The 20,701-nt window shown below is 43.9% G+C and overlaps 1 protein-coding gene across 3 annotated transcripts in view; it reads right to left on the reverse strand.

The window, feature by feature from the left end:
* The window catches only part of fbxo41 (F-box protein 41), a 218,086-nt gene that overhangs the window by 147,766 nt on the left and 49,619 nt on the right, over nt 1–20,701 (reverse strand). For all 3 annotated transcript variants that reach the window (XM_069923315.1, XM_069923316.1, XM_069923317.1), the window contains one exon: nt 871–1,081. In XM_069923315.1, the coding sequence (XP_069779416.1) occupies nt 871–1,081 (211 nt within the window). The remainder of the gene's footprint in view (nt 1–870; nt 1,082–20,701) is intronic.

The following is a 20,701-nucleotide window of genomic DNA, read 5'->3' on the forward strand; positions in this document are numbered from 1 at the left end:
ATATTATTATAAGAAAATTAAAAACATTTTTGTTTAAGTGACCATTGTCTTAGTGAATTTCAATTGCTGCTGGGTTGGAGTCCTATGGGCTCGTAACACAACTCTGGTCCTCATGTTGAAAAATGGCAACTACAGACTCCAAAGGTGGTCAAAAGCTTCGAAGCAAGCCTGGCTCTCTTCTACCGGCACCAACGAAGCAATTAAACATACATGTCTGAGTATTCACTGAGAAGCCCATTGTCCCAAACATTATGGTGCCCTGAAATGATGAGGAGGCTATGTATAAAGGGGGCTGTAATTTCCACATGGCTAAACCAAAATGCATACAAATAACGTGGAATAAAATCTGGAATGTGCACTTTAATCACATGTGAATGATGTGATTAGAAATTTTAAACGATGGAGCACAGGGGAAAATAAAGGTAAAAAATGTGTTTGTCCCAAACATTCTTAAGGGCACAGTACAGGCCCACAATGCTGTGCTGACCTATATAAACAAACTAACCCTTCCCTATCTTACATCCGTAACCTATATTTCTTTCATCCATGTGCTGGTCCAAGAGCCTTTTCAAATGTCCCTATGTACCAGCCTCCACCTCCATCCCCAGCAATGCCACAACTCTCTGTATAAAAAAAACTTACTCCTGACATCTCCCCTAAACACTCCTCCCTTCATCTTGTACACACGTCCTCCGGTGTTTGCTACTCTCACCCCAGGTAACCTTAGTTACACAGTTTATTATTTTCATTGTTTCACTTGTAGAAGGAAACACAGGTCATGTTCAGAAAATCTATTTTGAGCCTGGTTTATTCTTCTCAATTCCATGCAAAATGCGATTTTGATTTGTGTGTAATATCAAATCCAAATACCTGTTGTCTGCTGTTCCCCTTTGAGCCTGCATTGCTGCATCTTCCCAAACTACCGCTTGGTGTTGTACCACAACTACTGATCACCATCAGCTGCTTCTCTGCCCTGTCCGCTCTGTCCAACAGCTCCTCAATAAATTGCTGCAGGCGGACTTTAGCATTTGCTTCTCGTGCTGCTGTCTCTTGTAAGAACTGATCAATCTGCAACACTTCTCTGCAAAAATTAACAGGAAAAGAACATTAAATGACCAAAAGATAAATGAACTGCTTTGACATCTTAATGCTGTCAGTCACGTATGGAGATTTCTTTTCTAGATTTTATACTCCTTGGAGTGACATCGGAGTACAGTTCCTTCAAAAAGTCGACACACGTGGGCTGGATGGTAAAAGAAGGCGTCCAGCATCCTTGTCTTCTGATGCTTCTCATGTTTTTTCCCCCAGGGTAAATTATTCTTGAATCATAGGACATAGGTTTAAGGTGAGAAGAATGAGATGCACAGCAACATGGGAGGCAGCTCATTCACTCAAGAAGGTAGTCGGTATCTGGAACAAGCTAGAGGCCATTGTTTTGGGACCCAGGGGTGGAGGGTTTGGTGGAAGAAGCTGCCAGAGGAAGTGGGAGAAGTGGAGACAATTGTAAAAGACATTCAGACAAATACATGCACAGCGAAGGTTTGAAGGAATCCACATCCTTTAGTTTACTGTGGTAAATTGGATAGCAAATTTGTAGATATTGATTACAGTGGACAGTGAGGAAGGTTGCAGCAGGATCTTGACCAGCTGGAAAATGGGCTGCAGAGTGGAATTTAATATGAAAGGTGCTGCATTTTGGGAGGACAGTAGGACTTGCATGATCAATGGTATGAAAAATTATGAGGGGAACAGATATGGTAAATACCAACAGGCCTTTTCCACTTATATGATGGGAAGAGACAAGAGAGGACATGGTTGAGGGTGAAAGGTGAAATGTTTAAGGGATTGTAAAGAGAACTTTGGGCATATTGGCCTTCATAAATCAAAGCATTGAGAATAGGAGTTGGGATGTTATATTAAAGTTGTATAAGACATTGGTGAGGCCAAATTTGGAGGATTGTGTACAGTTTTGGTCACCGAACTACAGGAAAGATATTAAGTTAGAAAGAGTGCAGAGAAGATTGACTAGGTCATTGCCTGGCTTCAGGAACTGAGTTACAGTGAAAGGTTAAACAGGTTAGGACTTTATTCCCTGGAGTGTAGAAGAATGAGGGGAGATTTGATAAGAGGTATTTAAAATTATGAGGGGGGGGGTGGTAGACATAGTAAATGTAGATAAGATTCTTCCACTGAGGGGCAGGTGAGATACAAACGAGAAGATGGGTTAAGGGTGAAAGGGGAAAAGTTTAGGGGTAACTTCTTCACACAGAGAGTGGTGGGGGTGTGGGACGAGCTGCCAGCTGAGGTGGTGAATGTGGGCTCAATTTTAACACTTAAGAATAATTTGGACTGGTATGTGGATGGGAGAGGTGTGGAGGGCTATGGATTGGGTGCAGGTCAGTTGGATGAGGCAGAAAAATGTTTTGGCACAGACTAGAAAGGCCAAAGGGGCCTGTTCCTATGCTCTAGTGTTCTATAGTTCTATTGTTTATCATTAGCGGGAACTTCACTTCAATTTTTCCATTTGAGAAATTAAGATAGGTACATGAATGGGAGGGATTTAGAGTACTTTGGGCCAGGTGCATGCCCATGGAACGATGCAAAAGATAGTTTCACGTGGACTGGATGAGCCATAGGGCTGTAGTGTTCAATGTTTCTCAGGAATGGGCCAAATGGAGGGAAAGACAAAGGGCTGGGATGGATATTTTGGGCCAAAATGCCTGTTTGCATGCTATACAGATTAGTCAGCGACACTGAGGACATGCCAGACTCTCTTGAGCTTCCAAGGAAAGTTGATTGCTATTTGTCAGCTATATCAATGATCTAGGGAATAATGTGACCTACTGGATCAGGAAAGTTGCAGATGACATGAGAATGGGGCTGCAGTGGATAGTGAGGAAGGCTCTCAATGCACATTGCAGAATATGGATCAGATCCCCCCTCTTCCACCACACTCGGCAGTGTCCTACCTGGTTCATCCCACTAAAGTTCAGCACATCACACAGTGAATATTATCTGTAATTTTCCTGCCCTTTTCTCAGCTGGTCCAGATCCTAAAAAGCCATCTGACAAGCATTCAATAAATTCCTTCTCCTGGGATCCAGCGCCAATCTGATTTTCCCAATCAACCGACTGTAGCATTGCTCTTTGTGCATACCTTCTCTATCTCACTCTGTAATTTAATGACATCTCCTTGCTACTGTTTGGACACCTATATATATAACTCCCATCAGGATTTATTAACCAGCAGTTTCTTAATTCTATCCACGGGGAATCTGAATCTTCCGATTCTATGTCTTTGGCCTCCAAGAATTTGATTCTATATTTTACCATCCGATCATTCCCCCGTGCTTTTGATACACTGTGTATCCTTGGATGCATAGCCATGGGCGGCTCGGTTAGTGTACGGGTTAGCCAATGCTGTTACAGTGCCAACGACTGGGACCGGGGTTCAAATCCCTCGCAGTCTGTAAGGAGTTGATATGTTCTCTCCATGTCTGCGTGGGTTTTCCCTGGGGGCTTCTGGTTTCCTCCCACTGTTCAAAATGAACCAGGGGTAGAGGTTAATTGGGCGGCATTGGCTTGTGGAGCGAAAGAGCCTGTTACCGTGCTGTATGTCTAAATTTAAAAAGTTATGACTCAGTCATGCCCACAACATCATAACTGCCAAATTCTAATAGAGCTACAGGCCTTTCGGACCACGATTCTGTGCTGCCCTACGTAAACCCACAACAATCTAAACCTTCCATACCCTGTAGCCACATTTTTTCCTGCATCCACGCGCCTGTCCAAGAATCTTTTAAATGTCCTCATTGGACCAGCCTCCACCACAACCCCCTGCAATGCATTCAAGGCACACACTAGCTCAAGCCCGAAACATTGATTATGCTTATTTATCTTTGCTTTGTAAAGGACACTGTTTGACCTGATGAGTATCTCCAGCTTTGTGCTTTTACAGATGGATAAATAAACTTGAACTACAATTTCCTCTCTGCTGCCTTCCTCCCTGTTTAAATAGCGGAGTAACCTTTGCAATTTTCCAATCCTCCGGAGTCATGCTAGAATCTATTGTTTCTGGGAAGGTCAGTACCAACATCTCCAGAATCTCTGCAGCAACTTCTTTCAGAACTTGTGGTGCATTTCATCTGGTCTGGGAGACCTATCCTCCCTGAAACTTTTCAACTTCCCAAGCACCTTCTCTCTGGTGATCGTGACGACATTCAGTTCCCTGACACCTGGGAAAGTCCAGTATACTGTTAATGTCTTCCACAGTGAAGATTGATGCCAATACTCACTCAGTTCCTCTGCCGTCTCCCTGTCTCCCATTATAATTTCTCCAGCGTCATTTTCCATTGGTCCTATGTCTAATCTTTCCTCTTTTTTATTCTTAATATACTTTAAAAATCTTTGAGTATCCTTTTTGATATTGTTTACTCACTTCCTTTCAAAGTTCATCTTTTCCCTCCCTATGACCTTAGCTGCCATCTGTAACCTCTTAAAAGCTTCCCGCCCCTTTGTCTTTGCCCTAATTTTTGCTTCTTTGCAGGCCCTTCCTTTTGCTTTTACTTTGGGCCTTCATATCTCATCAGCCACAGTTGTGTCATTTTCCCATTCAAATATTGATTCATTTTTGGAATATACCTGTCCTTACTTCCCGCAGAATCTCCATCCATTGCTGCTCTGCCGTCCTCCCTGTTATTGCGTTTTTCCAGTCAACTCTGGCCAGCTTCCCTCTCGTCCCTTAATTCCACTGGTATTCTGACACATCTGATTTTAGTTTCTCCCTCTCAAACTGCAGGGTGAATGAATTCTATCACATATGGTCACTGCCTCCTCAGGGTTCCCTCACCTTCAGCTCCATTTCAACTCTACTACATCCTTGGGAAGACTATGCTCCTCTAAATGCTTATAAATATTGTTCTTAAGAATCCTCACCAATAGTTTGCCCACTGATTTAAGACTCCTGCACTGATGACCATTTAAAACTCAATGTCTACCTGATTCCTGACACAGAGTGCATTTGAATACAAGACCTTGTCCTGTTTCCATCCCCATTCTCAGTGTTGACTCCACAGTACTGCAAGGTAAATTATCATTGTGTGCCTGTAATTCTGCCCTCTTCCTTCCTCATAATCTCATTGCTTTCCATATCCACTGCAATATCTTCTGCCCCAACACTGGTTCCCATCCTCCTGCCCGACTAGTTTAAACCCTCCCCAACAACTCCAGGAAAGCTGCCCAGGATATCAGCCCCCTCAAGTTGGGCAATCCAACCTTTTTCCACATTTAAGATCTCCCCTATCTCTTTTGGCTTCAAACAAAGCCGACCACTCTGATCTTCAAGGGGACCCAATTTTATCCTTTACTATCCTTTTGTTCTTAATATACCTGTAGAAACCCTTAGGATTTTCCTTCACATTGTCACCAAAGCAACCTCATGTCTTCTTTTACCCTTCCTGATTTCTTTCTCGAGCTTTTTCTTGCATTTTTTTATCCTCCTCAAGTCCCTCATTTGCTCCATGTTGCCTCTACCTGTTCTACACCTCTCTCTTCTTCTGAACCCAATATCCCCCGAAAACCAAGGTTCCCTCTGCCTGCTAACCATGCCTTTAATCCTGACAGGAACATACAAACTCTGTACTCTCAGAATTTCACCTTTGAAGATCCTCCACTTACCTCGCACATCCTTGCCCGAAAACAACTTATCCCAATCCACACATTCTAGATCCTTCCTCAGTTCCTCAAAATTGGCCTTTCTCCAATTTAGAATCTCAACCTGAGGCCCAGACCCATCCTTTTCCATAATTAACTTGAAACTAATGGCATTATGATCACTGGACCCAGAACGTTCCCCTACACACACTTCTGTCACCTGTCCTGTCTCGGTCCCTAATAAGAGATCCAGTATTGCACTCTCTCTAGTGGGTACCTCTATATATTACAGAAAACAAAGAACAATACAGTACAGTCCAGCTCCTTCGGCCGTCGATGTTGTGGCGACCCATATATTCCTTCCTAAAAAAAAGTACTAAACCCTCCTTTCCCCGTAACCCTCTATTTTTCTTCCATCCATGTGTCTAAGAGTCTCTAAAGTGCTCCCAATGTTCCAGCCTTCACCACCATCCCCGCAAGGCATTCCAGGCCCCCACAACTCTCCGTTTAAAATATTTACCCCTAACGTCTCCCCTAAACTTCCCTCCCTTCACCTTGTACACACGTCCTCTGGTGTTTGCTGATCCTGCCCTGGGAAACAGGTGCTGACTGTCCACCCTATCTATGCCTCTCATAATCTTGTAGACCTCTATCAAGTCTCCTCTCATCCTTCTACGCTTCAAAGAGAAAAGTCCCAGCTCTGCTAACCTTGCCTCATAAGACTTGTTTCCAAATCCGGCAATATCCTGGTCATTCTGCTCTGCACCCTCTCCACAGCTTCCACATCCTTCCTATAATGAGGTGACCAGAACTGAACTCTTAAGTGTGGTCTCATCAGAGATTTGTAGACCTCTCTACTCCTGAATTCAATCTCCTATTAATGAAGCCCAGCATCCCATAGGCCTTCTTAACTATCCTATCAACCTGCACAGCAACCTTGAGGGCTGCACGGATTTGAACCCCAAGAATTCTGTTCATCCACACTCTTAAGTAACCGACCATTAACCCTGTCCTCAGCCTTCTGGTCTTTCACTACCATTCTCTGCATTCATCCTACAAGCCAATTTTTTAAATCCACACAGCTAAGGTTCCACTGATCCCGTGTCTCAAGACTTTCTGGATGAGTCCCTCATGGGGGACCTTGTCAAATCCATGTCGACCACATCTACCCCCCGACCTTCATCAATTTCTTTTGTTACCTCCTCAAAAAAAAACTCAATTAGATTCATGAGGCACGACCTTCCCCTCACAAAGCCCCGCTGACTATCCCTGAGTGGACTGAACTCCAAATGCTCACAGATTCTATCCTTAAGATTCCTCTCCAATAGTTTACACCCCACTGACGTAAGAATCACCGGTCTAGAATTCCCAGGATTCTTATTTTCTTTTATAAACAATGGGATCACATTTTCCGTTGTCCAATCCTCCAGCACCTCCCCTGTGGCCAAAGAGGATTCAAAGATCATAGCTACTGCTCCAGCTCTCCTCTCACTTCCCACAGCAGCCTGGGGTAGATCACGTCCAGCCCAGGGACCTATCAATCTTAAGAAGATCCAACACTTCCACTTCCTTAATCTCACCTTTTATCCCCCTCATTCTATCACATCGAAATCAATGGAAGACCGAAAAATTCAGCTGCCAGTCATGCAGCCAAGTTTCACTAATGGCCACAATATCATAATTCCACGTGCCAATCCACGGTCTAAGCTCGTCTGTCTTTCCTACAGAAAATCCTTGCATTGAAATAGATGCATCTGAGAACTCTTCCACCACAAACAACCCGTGCATGTAATTTTCACATCATCTTTTCCCTCTTCCTGCTCTTTGCCTGTTGAGCCAAAGCCTTACCACTCTGACTCAGTCCACTCTGACAATGACCACCCCCCCACCACCGAATCCCTGTGAATCTCTCTGAACCTTCTCCAAAGCCAGCACATCCTTTCTTAAATGAGGGGCTCAAAACTGCTCAAAATACTCTAGGTGAGGTCTCAACAGGGCGTCATAAAGCCTCGACATCACATCCCTGCTCTTAGATTCTATTCCTCTCGAAGTGAACGCCAGCATTACATTTACCTTCTTCACCACCGACACGCTGCAAGTTCACCTTCAGGCTCTCCTACACGAGGATTCCCAGGTCCTTTTGCATCTGGTTATTTTTAATTTTCTCCCCATTTAGAAAATAATCTGCCCGTTTTTTTTTCTACCAAACTGCACGACCGTCCACTTTCTACACTGTATTTGTTTTGCCATTTCTCTGCCCAATCTCCTAATCCAGTGGTTCTCAACCTTTTTCTTTCCACTCACATATCATTTTAAGTAATCCCTATGCCATAGGTGCTTTGATTAGTAAACATTTCAGTAACAATTGGGTCTAGAGCAGTGATTCTCAACCTTCCCTTCCCACCTTAACTAATCTGTCTAAGTCCTTCTGCAACATCCTTTTCCTCTCCACCATCTACCCTCATATCAAACTTGGCCACAAAGACATTCATTCCATCATCTAAATTATTAATATACAACATAAAAAGAAGTGGCCCCAACTCCGACCCCTGTGGACACCTCTAGCAACTGACATTCAACCAGAATATAATCCCTATAATCCAACTCCCTGCTTCCTGCCGATCGGCCACTGCTCTCCTCACGCTAGTACGTTTCCTGTTATTCCAGAGGTTCTTATCTTGTTAAGTAGACTCATATGCAGCACCTTGTCAAATGCCTTCTGAAAATTCAAATAACATCCACTTCATCTCCCTTATCCAGCCTGCTTGTCACTTCCTCAAAGAATTCTGTTACTGGATATGTTACAATAGTATAGGTAAAATACGTCTTAAAATAATAGAGAGTTCGTGGGGGTTTAGTTTAGGTTAAACTTCACAGAGTACCACTTCACAAAAGATATCTCATCTAAAATGCAAGAGCTTTGCTGAAGTGAGACATTGTGTCACCAGTGACTTTGCAGAGATAATGGAACTGCTTTGGAAAGGACTTCAAAAGGAGGTGCAAATGGAACAGAATGTTGATCATGTCCAGGCTCAGATACTGAAAAAATCTTTCGACTAAGGGTTTGGAACCCTGAAAGAGGTCATGTGGTTTTTACAAGCAGAGAGAGAATAAACAAACAGGTTTTTTTCTCTTTTGGGGAGACAAGTCAGTTCTACAGCAGCAGTTGAGGCTGCAACATAGCAAGCTGACAGCTTGTTGAAAACCCCATTTTGAAGACGGGTTGCAAGTTTTGAGTTCAGCCTGTTCAAAACCCTTGTAGTCCTTATAACAGGAAATGGCTGGCTAGAGTGTTTCACCTGAAATAAGGAAAACAAGAGAAACTCTGTGGTGACCTGGAAGAAGAGATTACCATTTGGAAAACCCATAATGGGGCAAGTTTCTTGAAGTGACTGATTGGAGGAAATCAGTTTGTGAGTGTCCAATAACCAACAAATTTCTCTCTGAAACCAACAAGAACCAACAAGAGTGGTAACCATTTACCTTTTAGCACCAGAGCCTGGTGGAAATTATAAATGTTGAATTTGTTCACAGTATGAGAATTGTCTGATACCGATGAACTTGGAGAAATGGAAAATGAATGACTGGACAGTGAAACAGAGAACTTTCCTGAACATACACATGTGCTTAGAATTAGAAGGGGGTTGAGTTAGGTTAATAATAATTAACTAAGATTGATCCTGTTATTATTAGCAGTAGGGAGAGGAGAGGAGAGAAAAGGAGAGAGGAGAAGGACAGAAAAGAAAAGAGTCCGGGGCAGGTAAGAAAACCTTTTAAAAAGTCTCTTACCAGGGTCTGCGGGGAGGAGTCGGCGTCGGAGGCGGCCAGTGGTCGAGCGACCGTACAGGAGAGTGTGACGGGAAGGTAAGGTCTTTTTAAAGACTCTTACTGGGGACAGAGCCTAGCAGTAGGGAGAGGAGAGGAGAGAAGAGATAAGGAGAGAAAAGGAGAGAGGAGAAGGACAGAAAAGAAGAGCCTGGGGCAGGTAAGAAAACTTTTTTAAAAGTCTCTTACCAGGGTCTGCGGGGAGGAGTCGGCGTCAGAGGCGGCCATTGGTCGAGCGAGCGTACAGGAGAGTGTGTAGGGGTTCATTGGTAAAAGGCCAATAAATAAGAGGGACAGCGAGCGGCCCAGCGAGTGAGTGGCCCAGTGAAGGAGTGGGACTTCCAGGCTTTGGCTCATCAGGCTTCGGCGAAAGCAGGCGGAGAGAAAGCTAAGATAGTCTTTATTACAACTTCATTGGGGTAAGGGATGAGTGTTAAGGTTGTGTGTTGTCGGGAGTGCCGGATGTGGGAGGTCCTGGAGTCTTCCAGACTCCCGGATGTCCATATCTGCAATAGGTGTGTCGAGCTGCAGATTCTCAGGGACCGTGTTAGGGAACTAGAGCTGCAGCTCGATGACCTCAGGCTGGTTAGGGAAACAGAGGTAGTCATAGACAGGAGTATGCTGGCCTTTATCAATCATTGCATGGAATATAGGAGTTGGGAGGTGATGTTGAGACTGTATAAGACGTTGGTGCGGCCTAATTTGGAGTTCTGTGTGCAGTTCTGGTCGCCTAATTATAGGAAGGATATAAACAGAGTGGAGAGAGTGCAGAGAAGGTTTACCAGAATGTTACCTGGGTTTAAGCATCTAGAGTATAGGGAGAGATTGGACAGATTAGGTCTTTATTCTTTGGAGCGAAGAAGGTTGAGAGGGGATTTGATAGAAGTATTTAAGATTATGAAAGGGATAGACAGAGTGGATGTGGATAGACTATTTCCGTTAAGAGGAGGAAAGATTAAAACAAGAGGACATGAGTTAAGAATTAAGGGGCAGAGGTTTAGAGGTAACATGAGGGGGAACTTCTTTACTCAGAGAGTGGTAGACGTGTGGAATGAGCTTCCGGGAGAAATAGTGGCGGCGGAGTCAATTGTATTATTTAAGAAAAGGTTGGAGAGGTATATGGATGAGAAGAAGATGGAGGGTTATGGGCACTGTGCAGGGAGGTGGGACTAGAGAGGGGTGTTTGGTTTGGTGCGGACTAGAAGAGCCTAATGGCCTGTTTCCATGCTGTAAATTGTTATGTTATGTTAAAGAAAACTAAAAGCAACTTTTGTTTACATAACCATTGTCTTGTTGAATTTCTATTACTGCTGGGTTTTGGGGTCCTCTGGACTTGTAACAATTCCAACAGGTTTGTCAAGCCTCTTTGATATTATTTGCTAGCCTACTTTTCCGAATGTGTCTTTTAGTTACCTTCTGTAAGTTTTTTAAAAACTTCCCAATCCTCATCTTCCCACTAACTTTTGTTTCCATGTATGCCCTCTCTTTTGCTTTCATGTTGGCTTCAACTTCCCTTGCCAGCTATTGTGACAATTTTATATTTGAATATTCCTTCTTTTTTGGTCTGTATTTATCCTGCAAACAAGTCATCCTCTTTAATCTACATGTTCCATGCCACTACTGCTCGCTTCCCTTTCTTCCAACAAAAAAACTCTAAGATCTCCCCCATCTCGTGAGGTTCTACACATAGACGACCACTCCGATCCTCTCGGGGACCAATTTTGTCCCTTACTATCCTTGATTTATATATATACAGAATATATATTGATTTAGAAAACTTTGACAAATTCCAAGCCATCCAGCCCTTTTACAGTGTGGGCATCCCAGTCAATATGTTGAAAGTTAAAATCTCCTCCTATCACAACATTCTACTTCTTACATCGGTCAGCTCTCTCCCTACAGATTAGCTCCTCCAATTCTCTCGGACTGTTGTCTGGTCCATAATACAACCCTATCAGTGGGGTCACATCTTTCCCATTCGCCTCAGCTCCACCCATATGGCCTCTGTAGACGAGCCCCCTGGTCTGTCTTGTCTAAGCACGGCTGTGATATTTTCCCTGACGAGCAATGCCTCTCCTCCCCCTTTCATCCCTCTTCCCCCCATCACTTCTGAAACAACTGAACCCCGGAACACTCCTGAACTAAACTTCCTTGTTCCCCTCTCTAGCGTTTCCTCCCTGCCCCCCCCCCCACTCAGTGGTCCCTCTCTGTTCACCTGAGTCTCCTCCTCTGACACATTGTGTCCTATACCCTATCACCCTGCACCCCTCCACCAGCTCCTTTTCCCCTGTATAATATCATCCTGTTTCCTTCAGTCATGATAAAGGGTCCAAACTTGAATTTTAACTGATCACTTCAGACCACGGATGCTCTCTGGCCTGGCTGAGTTCCTCCAAATTCTCTTAGTTTACTGAAGATATATACTGTCCATCACAAATGATTCCAATAATTTGCCTGTCACAGTAAAGAGTCTTTGTACGTCTCAGTTTATCCCTACTTCCCTTTTTGAACAAAGATTTTAAAAAGTTGCAACCCTCTAGAATTATATTTTTAGAGAGGGAAGATTGAAAAGTGCTGCTCAGAGCATTATTTGTTTCTTGTAAATATATTTTACGTTTGATCTGTACATGGCAATTTATCCACATTCTGCTCAACTTCTTTCAGACAGAAAGCAACTCAGAATCAAAACAGTATGTTGGTCTTTTTTGCAAGATGATTTACAAACAAGAGCAAAAGCATCTTACCGGAATTATATAGGGCCCTGGTGAGAACCCACCTGGAATACTGTAAACAGGTCTGGCTCCTTACCTAAGGAAAAATATACGTGTAATAGACAGGGTGTGGCTAAAGTGAACCAGATTTATTCATGGCAATGGGACTTTATCCTGTGAGGAGAGATTGAGTAAACAAGGGGGATAAACTCTAGAAACTGAAGAGACTGGGTTTGTTTGCCTTGGAGATGTGGCTAAACCAGCAGGGTCTACAAATCCTGTAGGCCACAAATTTTACAGATGACGTGGGAGTCTTTCCAAGGAAGACTTGTGAATAGTATTCAGGGTTGTTGTAGGCAGGATGCAAGGTTGGGTGGAGAAGTGGAAGATGGAGTTCAATGCAGGAAAGTGTGTAGCTTTGGGAAAATCGAACCCGAAGGTGAAGTACAAGGTTAAGTGCAGAATTCATAGCAGTGTGGTGGAACAGAGTGATCTTAGGGTCCAAGTCCACAGATCCCTCAAGGTTGCTATGCAACTTGATAGGGTGGTTAAGAAGGTGTATGATGGTGCGCTGGCCTTCATTAGTCGGGGATTGAGTTCAAGAGCTGTGAGGTAATTATGGTTAAGAGGTCACCTCATTATTGGAATGATGTGGAATCTTTAGAGAGGGGGCAGAGGAGATTTACCAGGATGCCTCCTGGATTAGAGAACATGTTTAATGAAGAAAAGTTGAGCGAGCTGGGATTTTCTCTTTTGAGTGACAGAGGATGAGACAATTTAATGGCGGTGTATAAGATTATGAAGGGTGTAGACTGGGTGAACATCCAACACCTTTTCCTTCAGGCAACTATGGCCAATATCTGAAGACGTCTGTTGAAGGTGAGTGGAGGAAAGTTTATGATTGATGTCAGAGGTAAAATTTTAACAGAGAGGGTGCCAGGATGGTGATGGAGGCTGGTATAAAAGGGACATTCAAATGATTCCAACAAAAAGGTTAGTGTACATTTATATAGTTCGGCACAACATTGTGGGCCAAAGGGCCGCACGGTATTGCACTGGTCTAAGCTCTGCTGAAGCAGCGAATGTTCCCAAAAACTTGAAAGCAAAAAAAAGGCAACTTAAAGAGTCAGGGAGCTCAACAACACAGATACAGGCCCTTCAGCCCATCGACCATGCTGTCCATGGAGTTCAACAACAGATACAGGCCCTTCAGCCCATCCAACATGCTGACCATGGAGTTCAACAACACGGATACAGGCCCTTCAGCCCATCGATCATGCTGTCCATGGAGTTCAACAACAGATACAGGCCCTTCAGCCCATCCAACATGCTGTCCATGGAGTTCAACAACACGGATACAGGCCCTTCAGCCCATCGATCATGCTGTCCATGGAGTTCAACAACAGATACAGGCCCTTCAGCCCATCGAGCATGCTGCCCATGGAGTTCAACATCACAGATACAGCCTCTTCAGCCCATCGTCAATGCTGTCCATGAAGTTCAACAACATGGTTACAGGGCCTTCAGCCCATTGTCCATGCTGCCCAAGCTGGAACTATCCCCCTTTCTCATCCATACACTTGTCTAAATGCCTTTTGAACATACACTTGTGACTACCTCTACCACATCTTCGAGAAGCTCATTCCACATACTTAAGGTGTACTTAAGGTGCACCTTTCGCCTCTTTTAAATCCTTTGCCTCTCACCTCAAATCTATGTCCTCTGGTCTCAGATTTACCTTGTTTCAGCTCAGGCAACCTCTCCTGGTGAGGAACTAACAGAGTACTGCATCGGTATTCACTACGATTGATAGCAATCGAAATAATAGTCTGGAGAATTAACATAAGAACATCAGAAATAGGAGCAGGAGCTGGCCACTCGGCCCATCGAGCCTGCTCTGTCATTCAATGAGATCATGGCTGATTTGCTGATAGGCTCATCTCCACCTTCTTCCCCATATCCCTTAATTTCCCAACTATGCAAAATTCTATCCAATTTCATATTATGCATGTTTACTGAGGTTGCTTCCACTTGTTCGATGGGTGACAAATCCCACAGATTCACCCCCCTCTGGGGAAAGCCGTTCCTCCTCATCTTGGTCCTAAACCTACTCCCCTGAATCTTGAGGCTATGTCTCCTAGTCCTCGTCTCACCTACCAATGGAAACAACTTAACTTCCTCTATCTTATTTATGCCTTTCCAAATTTTATATATTTCTATAAGTTTCTACATTTCACAAGATCAAGGAACAGAAGCAGGCCACTAGGCCCATCAAGTCTATTATGTGATTCTACGCTAAGCTGAACTATCCTCACACCTAGTTCCAATTTCCAGCCTTTTCCCTCATATCCCTTGATAACCTGACTAATCATCCATTTCCTGTTTAAACTCTCCCAGTGATCTGGCCTCCACTGCTTTGTGCGGCAGTGAGTTCCACAGATCCACAACCCTCTGACTAAAGAAGTTCTTCCTCCACTCTGTTCTAATTGGACAACTTCTAATTTTCAGACTATGACCCCTTGTGCTCAGTTCACCCATCAAGGGAAACATCTTATCTGCATTCACTCTGTCAAAACCTTTCAATATTCGAAATGTCTCTATGAGATCCCCCCCCTCATTCTCCTAAACTCCAACGAATACAATCCAAGAGCTGCCAAACGCTCCCCATACGCCAGCCCCTGCATTCCAGGAATCATCCTAATAAATCTCCTCTGCACTCTCTCCAACAACAGCACATTCTTTCTACGATAGGGGGCCAAAAACTGCACACAGTTCTCCAAATGGGGTGTCACCAGTGCCCCATAGTCTCATTAACCCCTCTCTACTCTTATACACTATTCCTCTTGAAACCCCACCTGGGCATTAACTTTTAGATTTCTCTGCACGAGGATGCCCAGGTCCCTTTGCACCTCCAAGGATTGAATTTTCTCCCCATCCAGAAAGTTCTTTGCCTGTTTATTTCCACTGCCAAACTTTAGAACCGAACACTTCTCAACATTATACTTCATCTGCCATATTTTTGCCCAGTCTCCCAATCTATCTACATCCCTCTGCAATTGTACAGTTTCTTCAACACGTCCTGCTCCACCACCTATCTTAGTGTTATCTGCAAATTTGGCCACAAAATCATTCATTCCATAATCCAAATCATTAATATAAATTGTGAACAGCAGCGGCCCCAAGACCGACCCCTACGGGACACCACTAGTTACAGGCAGCCATCCTAACTGGGATCCCTTAATTTCAACTCTTTGCTTTCTGCCTATCAGTAAATTTTCTATCTAATTTAATAACTTCCCTGTAATTCCATGGGCCCTCATCTTATTAAGCAGCCTAACATGCGGCACCTTATCGAAAGCCTTTTGAAAATCCAAATATATTACATTCACAGCCTTCCTTTTGTCTATCTTACCTGAGATTTCTTCAAAAAACTCTAATAGGTTGGTCAGGCAGGATCTACCCTTTAAAAAACCATGCTGACTCGGACCTATCCTGTCGTGCATTTCCAGATATTCCATAACTTCATCCTTGAGGATCGACTCTAATATCTTCCCAACCTCCAACGTCAGACTAATTGGCCTACAGTTTCCTTTTTTCTGTCTCCCACCTTTCTTAAACAGCAGAACCACATTTGCGACCTTCCAATCCTCTGGCACCACGCCAAAGACTAGTGATTTTTGGAAGATTGTCACCAATGAATCTACAATCTCCAAAGCCACCTCTTCCAAAATGTTGGGTAGCATCGTCAGCATAGCAGCTGGCAAAGTGGTCCCAGGGGATTGGAAGGTAGCTCACGATGTTCTGTTGTTTAAAAAAAGTCGCAAAAGTAACCTTGAAAATTGACGTCAGTAACCATATAACCATATACGGAGCGGAAACAGGCCATGTTGGCCTTTCGAGTCCGCACCAGTTCACTGATTATGACTGGTTGTCTTGAGGTGAATGGATAAAATGGATCTTGAACTGGTAAATTATTGGAAGGTGTTCTAAGAGATCGAATATACAATTATTTGGAGAGCCAGAAACTGATTCGGGAGAGTCAACATGGCTTTGTGCGTGGTAGTTCATGTTTGACCAATCTTATAGAGTTTTTCGAGGACATTAACATGAAAATTGATGAAGGCTGTGGATGTTGTCCACATGGATTTTACTAAGGCCTTTAACAAGGTCCCACAGGTTGGTCAGGAAGGTTCAGATGCTGGGTATTCATGGTGAAGTAGTGAACTGGATTCAACAATGGTCAGAAGGGAGAAGCCAGAGAGTAGTGGTAAATGATGCTTCTCAGACTTGAGGCCTGTGACAAGTGGTGTCTCAGGGATTGGTGCTGGGACCATTGTTGTTTGTGACCTGGATGATAATGTAACTTGCAACAGAGGAACCTTGGGGATCCAAATCTATGCGACCCTCAAGCAATGATCCTTTTACTTTTCAGGAGTCAGTGTGTGCAAAAACCTTCTGCAATTTTTTTGTGTGTGATCAAAGTATGTGCACACTGACTGCTTGTGCAAATGTAAACTTGAAATTGTTTCAAGATCATTTTGGCACAGCCTACCTCTCATGTCTAGTAAAATTGTATTGGAATGTTTGAATATAATAACTGTATTCTATGAAGTAATATACTTAGTTAAGATTTTATTCTATACTTTGAACTCTATTATTTTAGGTAACTCACCTTTTGTGTGCACCTTGATTTCCTTTGTGTGCTCATTGCAAAATGTGCATGTGCTTTTAGAGGGAACAGTGCCCTCAAGGTCGCCGTGCAGGTTGATGGGATAGTTAAGAAGGCCTATGGGATGCTGGGCTTCATTAATAGGGGGATTGAGTTCAGGAGTAGAGAGGTCATGTTCAACTCTACAAGTCTCTGGTGAGACCACTCTTAAGAGTGTTCTGGTCACATCATGACAGGAAGGATGTGGAAGTGGTAGAGAGGATGCAGAGGAGATTTTCCAGGATGTTACCTGATTTGGAAAATAAGTTTTATGAGGCAAGGTAGGCAGAGCTGGGACTTTTCTCTTTGGAGCGTAGAAGGCCAAGAGGAGATTTGATAGAGGTCTACAAGATTATGAAAGGCATAAATAGGGTGGACAGTCAGCACCTGTTTCCCAGGGCAGGATCAGCAAATACCAGAGGATGCGTGTACAAAGAGAAGTTTAGGGGAGACTTCAGGGGTGTTTTTTTTTAATATAAAACACAGAAAGTTGTAGGTGCCAGGAATGCCGTGCCAGGGTTGGTGGTGATGGATGAAATATTAGGGGCATTTAAGAGACACATGGTTAAAAGAAAAAATTTTTAAAGACTATATGGGTCGGCAGAACATGGAGGGCTGAAGGGCCTGTAATGTGCTATGTTCTCTGTAGTGCAACTCATCGTTGTGTTATCTGCAAATTTGATGACAATGTTAGAGTTGGATCTGGCGATGCAGTCGTGGGTCAGTAGCGCTAACAGGAGTGTGCTGAGCACATGGCCCTGAGGTGATTTTAGTGCCATCCTATCCCCGTCCTGAAAGCATCAGTACGAGTTCTGAGAAGAGCCCAGACTCCTGCGTCCAACCATGGTTTCTGAATCATTGAATCTCGGTGACTTCCTCATTGCACTTGTTGATGTAGTGAGTCACTGAGCTCGTGTGCTCCTCTAATGTTTACATGGCCGCGGTAGCTGGCCACCTCCATGAAACAGCTCCAGTCCGTGGTCTCAGAGCAGTCTTGCAAAATGTCCCTGCACAAGCCACGTCCTGATCTCCCTTTGAACTGACCTAGTTTGCTTTGCCAGTGGGCAATTACATCTGGGTTAGCAGGACACATATGTGATCCAAGTAACCAAGGTAGGGTTGAGGTACAACCTTGTACACACCAGGGACGTGGGTGTACACCTGATCCAGGGTGTTCTCTCCTCTGGTGGTGAAGTTCACATGCTGTTGAAATCGTGGTAAGATAGTTTTCAGGATGGTGTGGTTGAAGTCGCCAGTAACAATCATGGCACTATCAGGGTGAGAGTCTGGGCTTCACAGATGGCACCGTAAAGCTCCTTCATGACTTCACCTTTGTTAGCCGATCGCACATCGTAGACTGCGGCAATCAGCGTGCCTGAGAATTCCCAGGCAGGTAGAAGGGTCTGCACTTCACCAAGAGGTCCCTTATCTCTGCTGAGCCGAAGGTTTTCACAACAGAGATATTGGTGTACCAGTTCTCATTGATGTAAATGCACAGTCCCCGCTCCCTGAGTCTTGCCAGAAGCACCTGCATCTTTGTCTGCCCCGAAGGAGATAAAGCCACCTGGCTGGATTGCTGAGTCTGGAATGGTGTCCTGGAACCATATTTCTGTAGTGACCAGAGCACAGCAGCCCTGCAGTTCTCTCTGGCTCAAAAACAGCCTCAGATAGTCCATTGTCTTCTCCAGTGAACTTCTATTTGAGAGTAAGATCATCAGGAGCGCAGATCTGAAGGGGTTAACTCTCAGTCTAACCCTGATGCCTGCCCATTTACCATGCTTCTGCCTTCTCCAGCAGTACTTCCGATGGTCTCCGAAGCATCCCTGCGATCTGCTCCGTGGTTTGTAGCAGTCTGTGTTCCTTGCTTCAATAAGTTTAAACTGCACAGAATCTTACCGATCCAATCAGCTCATTTGAAAGTCTGGGTCATGTTTTGGATTTAGATGAGTGATCCGATCTCAGACTCAATGTAGTGGGTTGGAGATTTCACCACTGAGAAGCCAAAGTGACCACTGCAAGCACATGAACCCCCATCTTGAAGGATGATAGGATAGTTCAGAGAGCCTGTGGGATGCTGGTCCTCATTAAAAGAAGATTTGAATTCAGGAGTAGAGAGGTCATGTTGCAACACTACAAATCTCTGGTGAGACCACACTTAGAGTATCGTGTTCAGTTCTGGTCACCTCATTACAGGAAGGATGTGGAAGCTATGGAGAGGGGGCAGAGGAGATTTACCAGGATGTTGCCTGGATTTGGAAAATAAGTTAATGATGCAAGATTAGCAGAGCTGGGACTTTTCTCTTTGGAGCTTAGAAGGATGAGAGGAGACTTGATAGAGATCTACAAGATTATGAGAGGCATAGATAGGGTGGACAGTCAGCACCTGTTTCCCAGGGCAGAAATAGCAAACACCAGAGGACATGTGTACAAATTGAAGGGAGGGAACATTAGGGGAAGCATCAAGGGTAAATTTTTACACAGAACAGTATGTCAGGTGGTGGAGACTAAAACATTTTGGGCATTTAAGAGACCCTCAGACAGACATGGATGAAAGAAAACTAGAGGGTTATGGGGTAGGGAAGATTTAGAATTTTTTACAAGAATATATAAGTCAGCACAACATCAAGGTCCAAAGGGCCTGTAATGTGCTGTTTTATGATCTAAAATCTGGAATGTGCACTTTAATCCATGAATCATGATTAAACTGTGGAACACAAGGGAAAATACGGAAAAAAATGTCATTATCCCAAGCTTGCTTGTTTTCCTGACTTCCCATGACTCTGTGCCTGTTTCCTGAGTTAATACTGATGAAAAAAAAACATTTAAGATCTCCCCATCTCTTTCCGGTCCGTACAAAGCCGACCACTCTGATCTTCAAGGGGACCACTTTTGTCCCTTACTCTCCTTTTGCTCTGAATATACCTGTAGAAACCCTGAGGATTTTCCTTCACGTTGTCGCCAAACCAACCTCACATCTTCTTTTTTCCTTCCTGATTTCTTTCTTGAGGTTTTCTTGCATTTTTTATTCGCCTCCAGTCCCTCATTTTCTCCATGTTGCCTCTACCTGTTCTACGCCTCTCTCTTCTTCCAAACCCGATCTCCAATATCCCCCAAAAACCAAGGTTCCCTCTGCCTGCTAACCTTGCCTTTAATCCTGACGGGAACATAAAAACTCTGTACTCTCAAAATTTCACCTTTGAAGAGCCTCCACCCTTGCCTGAAAACAACTTATCCCAATCCACACATTCTAGATTCTTTCTCATTTCCTCAGAATTGGCCTTTCTCCAATTTAGAATCTCAATCCGAGGCCCAGACCCATCCTTTTCCATAATTAACTTGAAACTAATGGCATTATGATGACTGGACCCAAAATGTTCCCCTACACACACTTCTGTTACCTGTCCTGTCTCGTTGCCTAATAGGAGATCCAGTATTGCACTCTCTCTCGTTGGTACCTCTATATATTGATTTAGAAAACTTTTTTAGACAAACTCCAAGCCATCCAGCCCTTTTACAGTATGGGCGTCCCAGTCAATATATGGAAAGTTAAAATCTCCCACGATCACAACCTAGTGTTTCCTGCAACTGTCTGCTCTCTCTCTACAGATCTGCTCCTCCAATTCTCACTGACTATTGTCTGGTCTATAATACAACCCTGTGAGTGTGGTCATACCTGTCCCGTTCCTCAGCTCCACCCATATACCCTCAATAGATGAGCCCTCTGGCTATCCATCTTTACCTCCTGTGGACTCTGCGAGATCAGTTGGATTCGTCTAGCATTCTGTGTTTTTTCTGCAATCACGGC

Source organism: Narcine bancroftii, chromosome 3, assembly GCF_036971445.1.
Source record: "Narcine bancroftii isolate sNarBan1 chromosome 3, sNarBan1.hap1, whole genome shotgun sequence".
NCBI lineage: Eukaryota > Metazoa > Chordata > Chondrichthyes > Torpediniformes > Narcinidae > Narcine > Narcine bancroftii.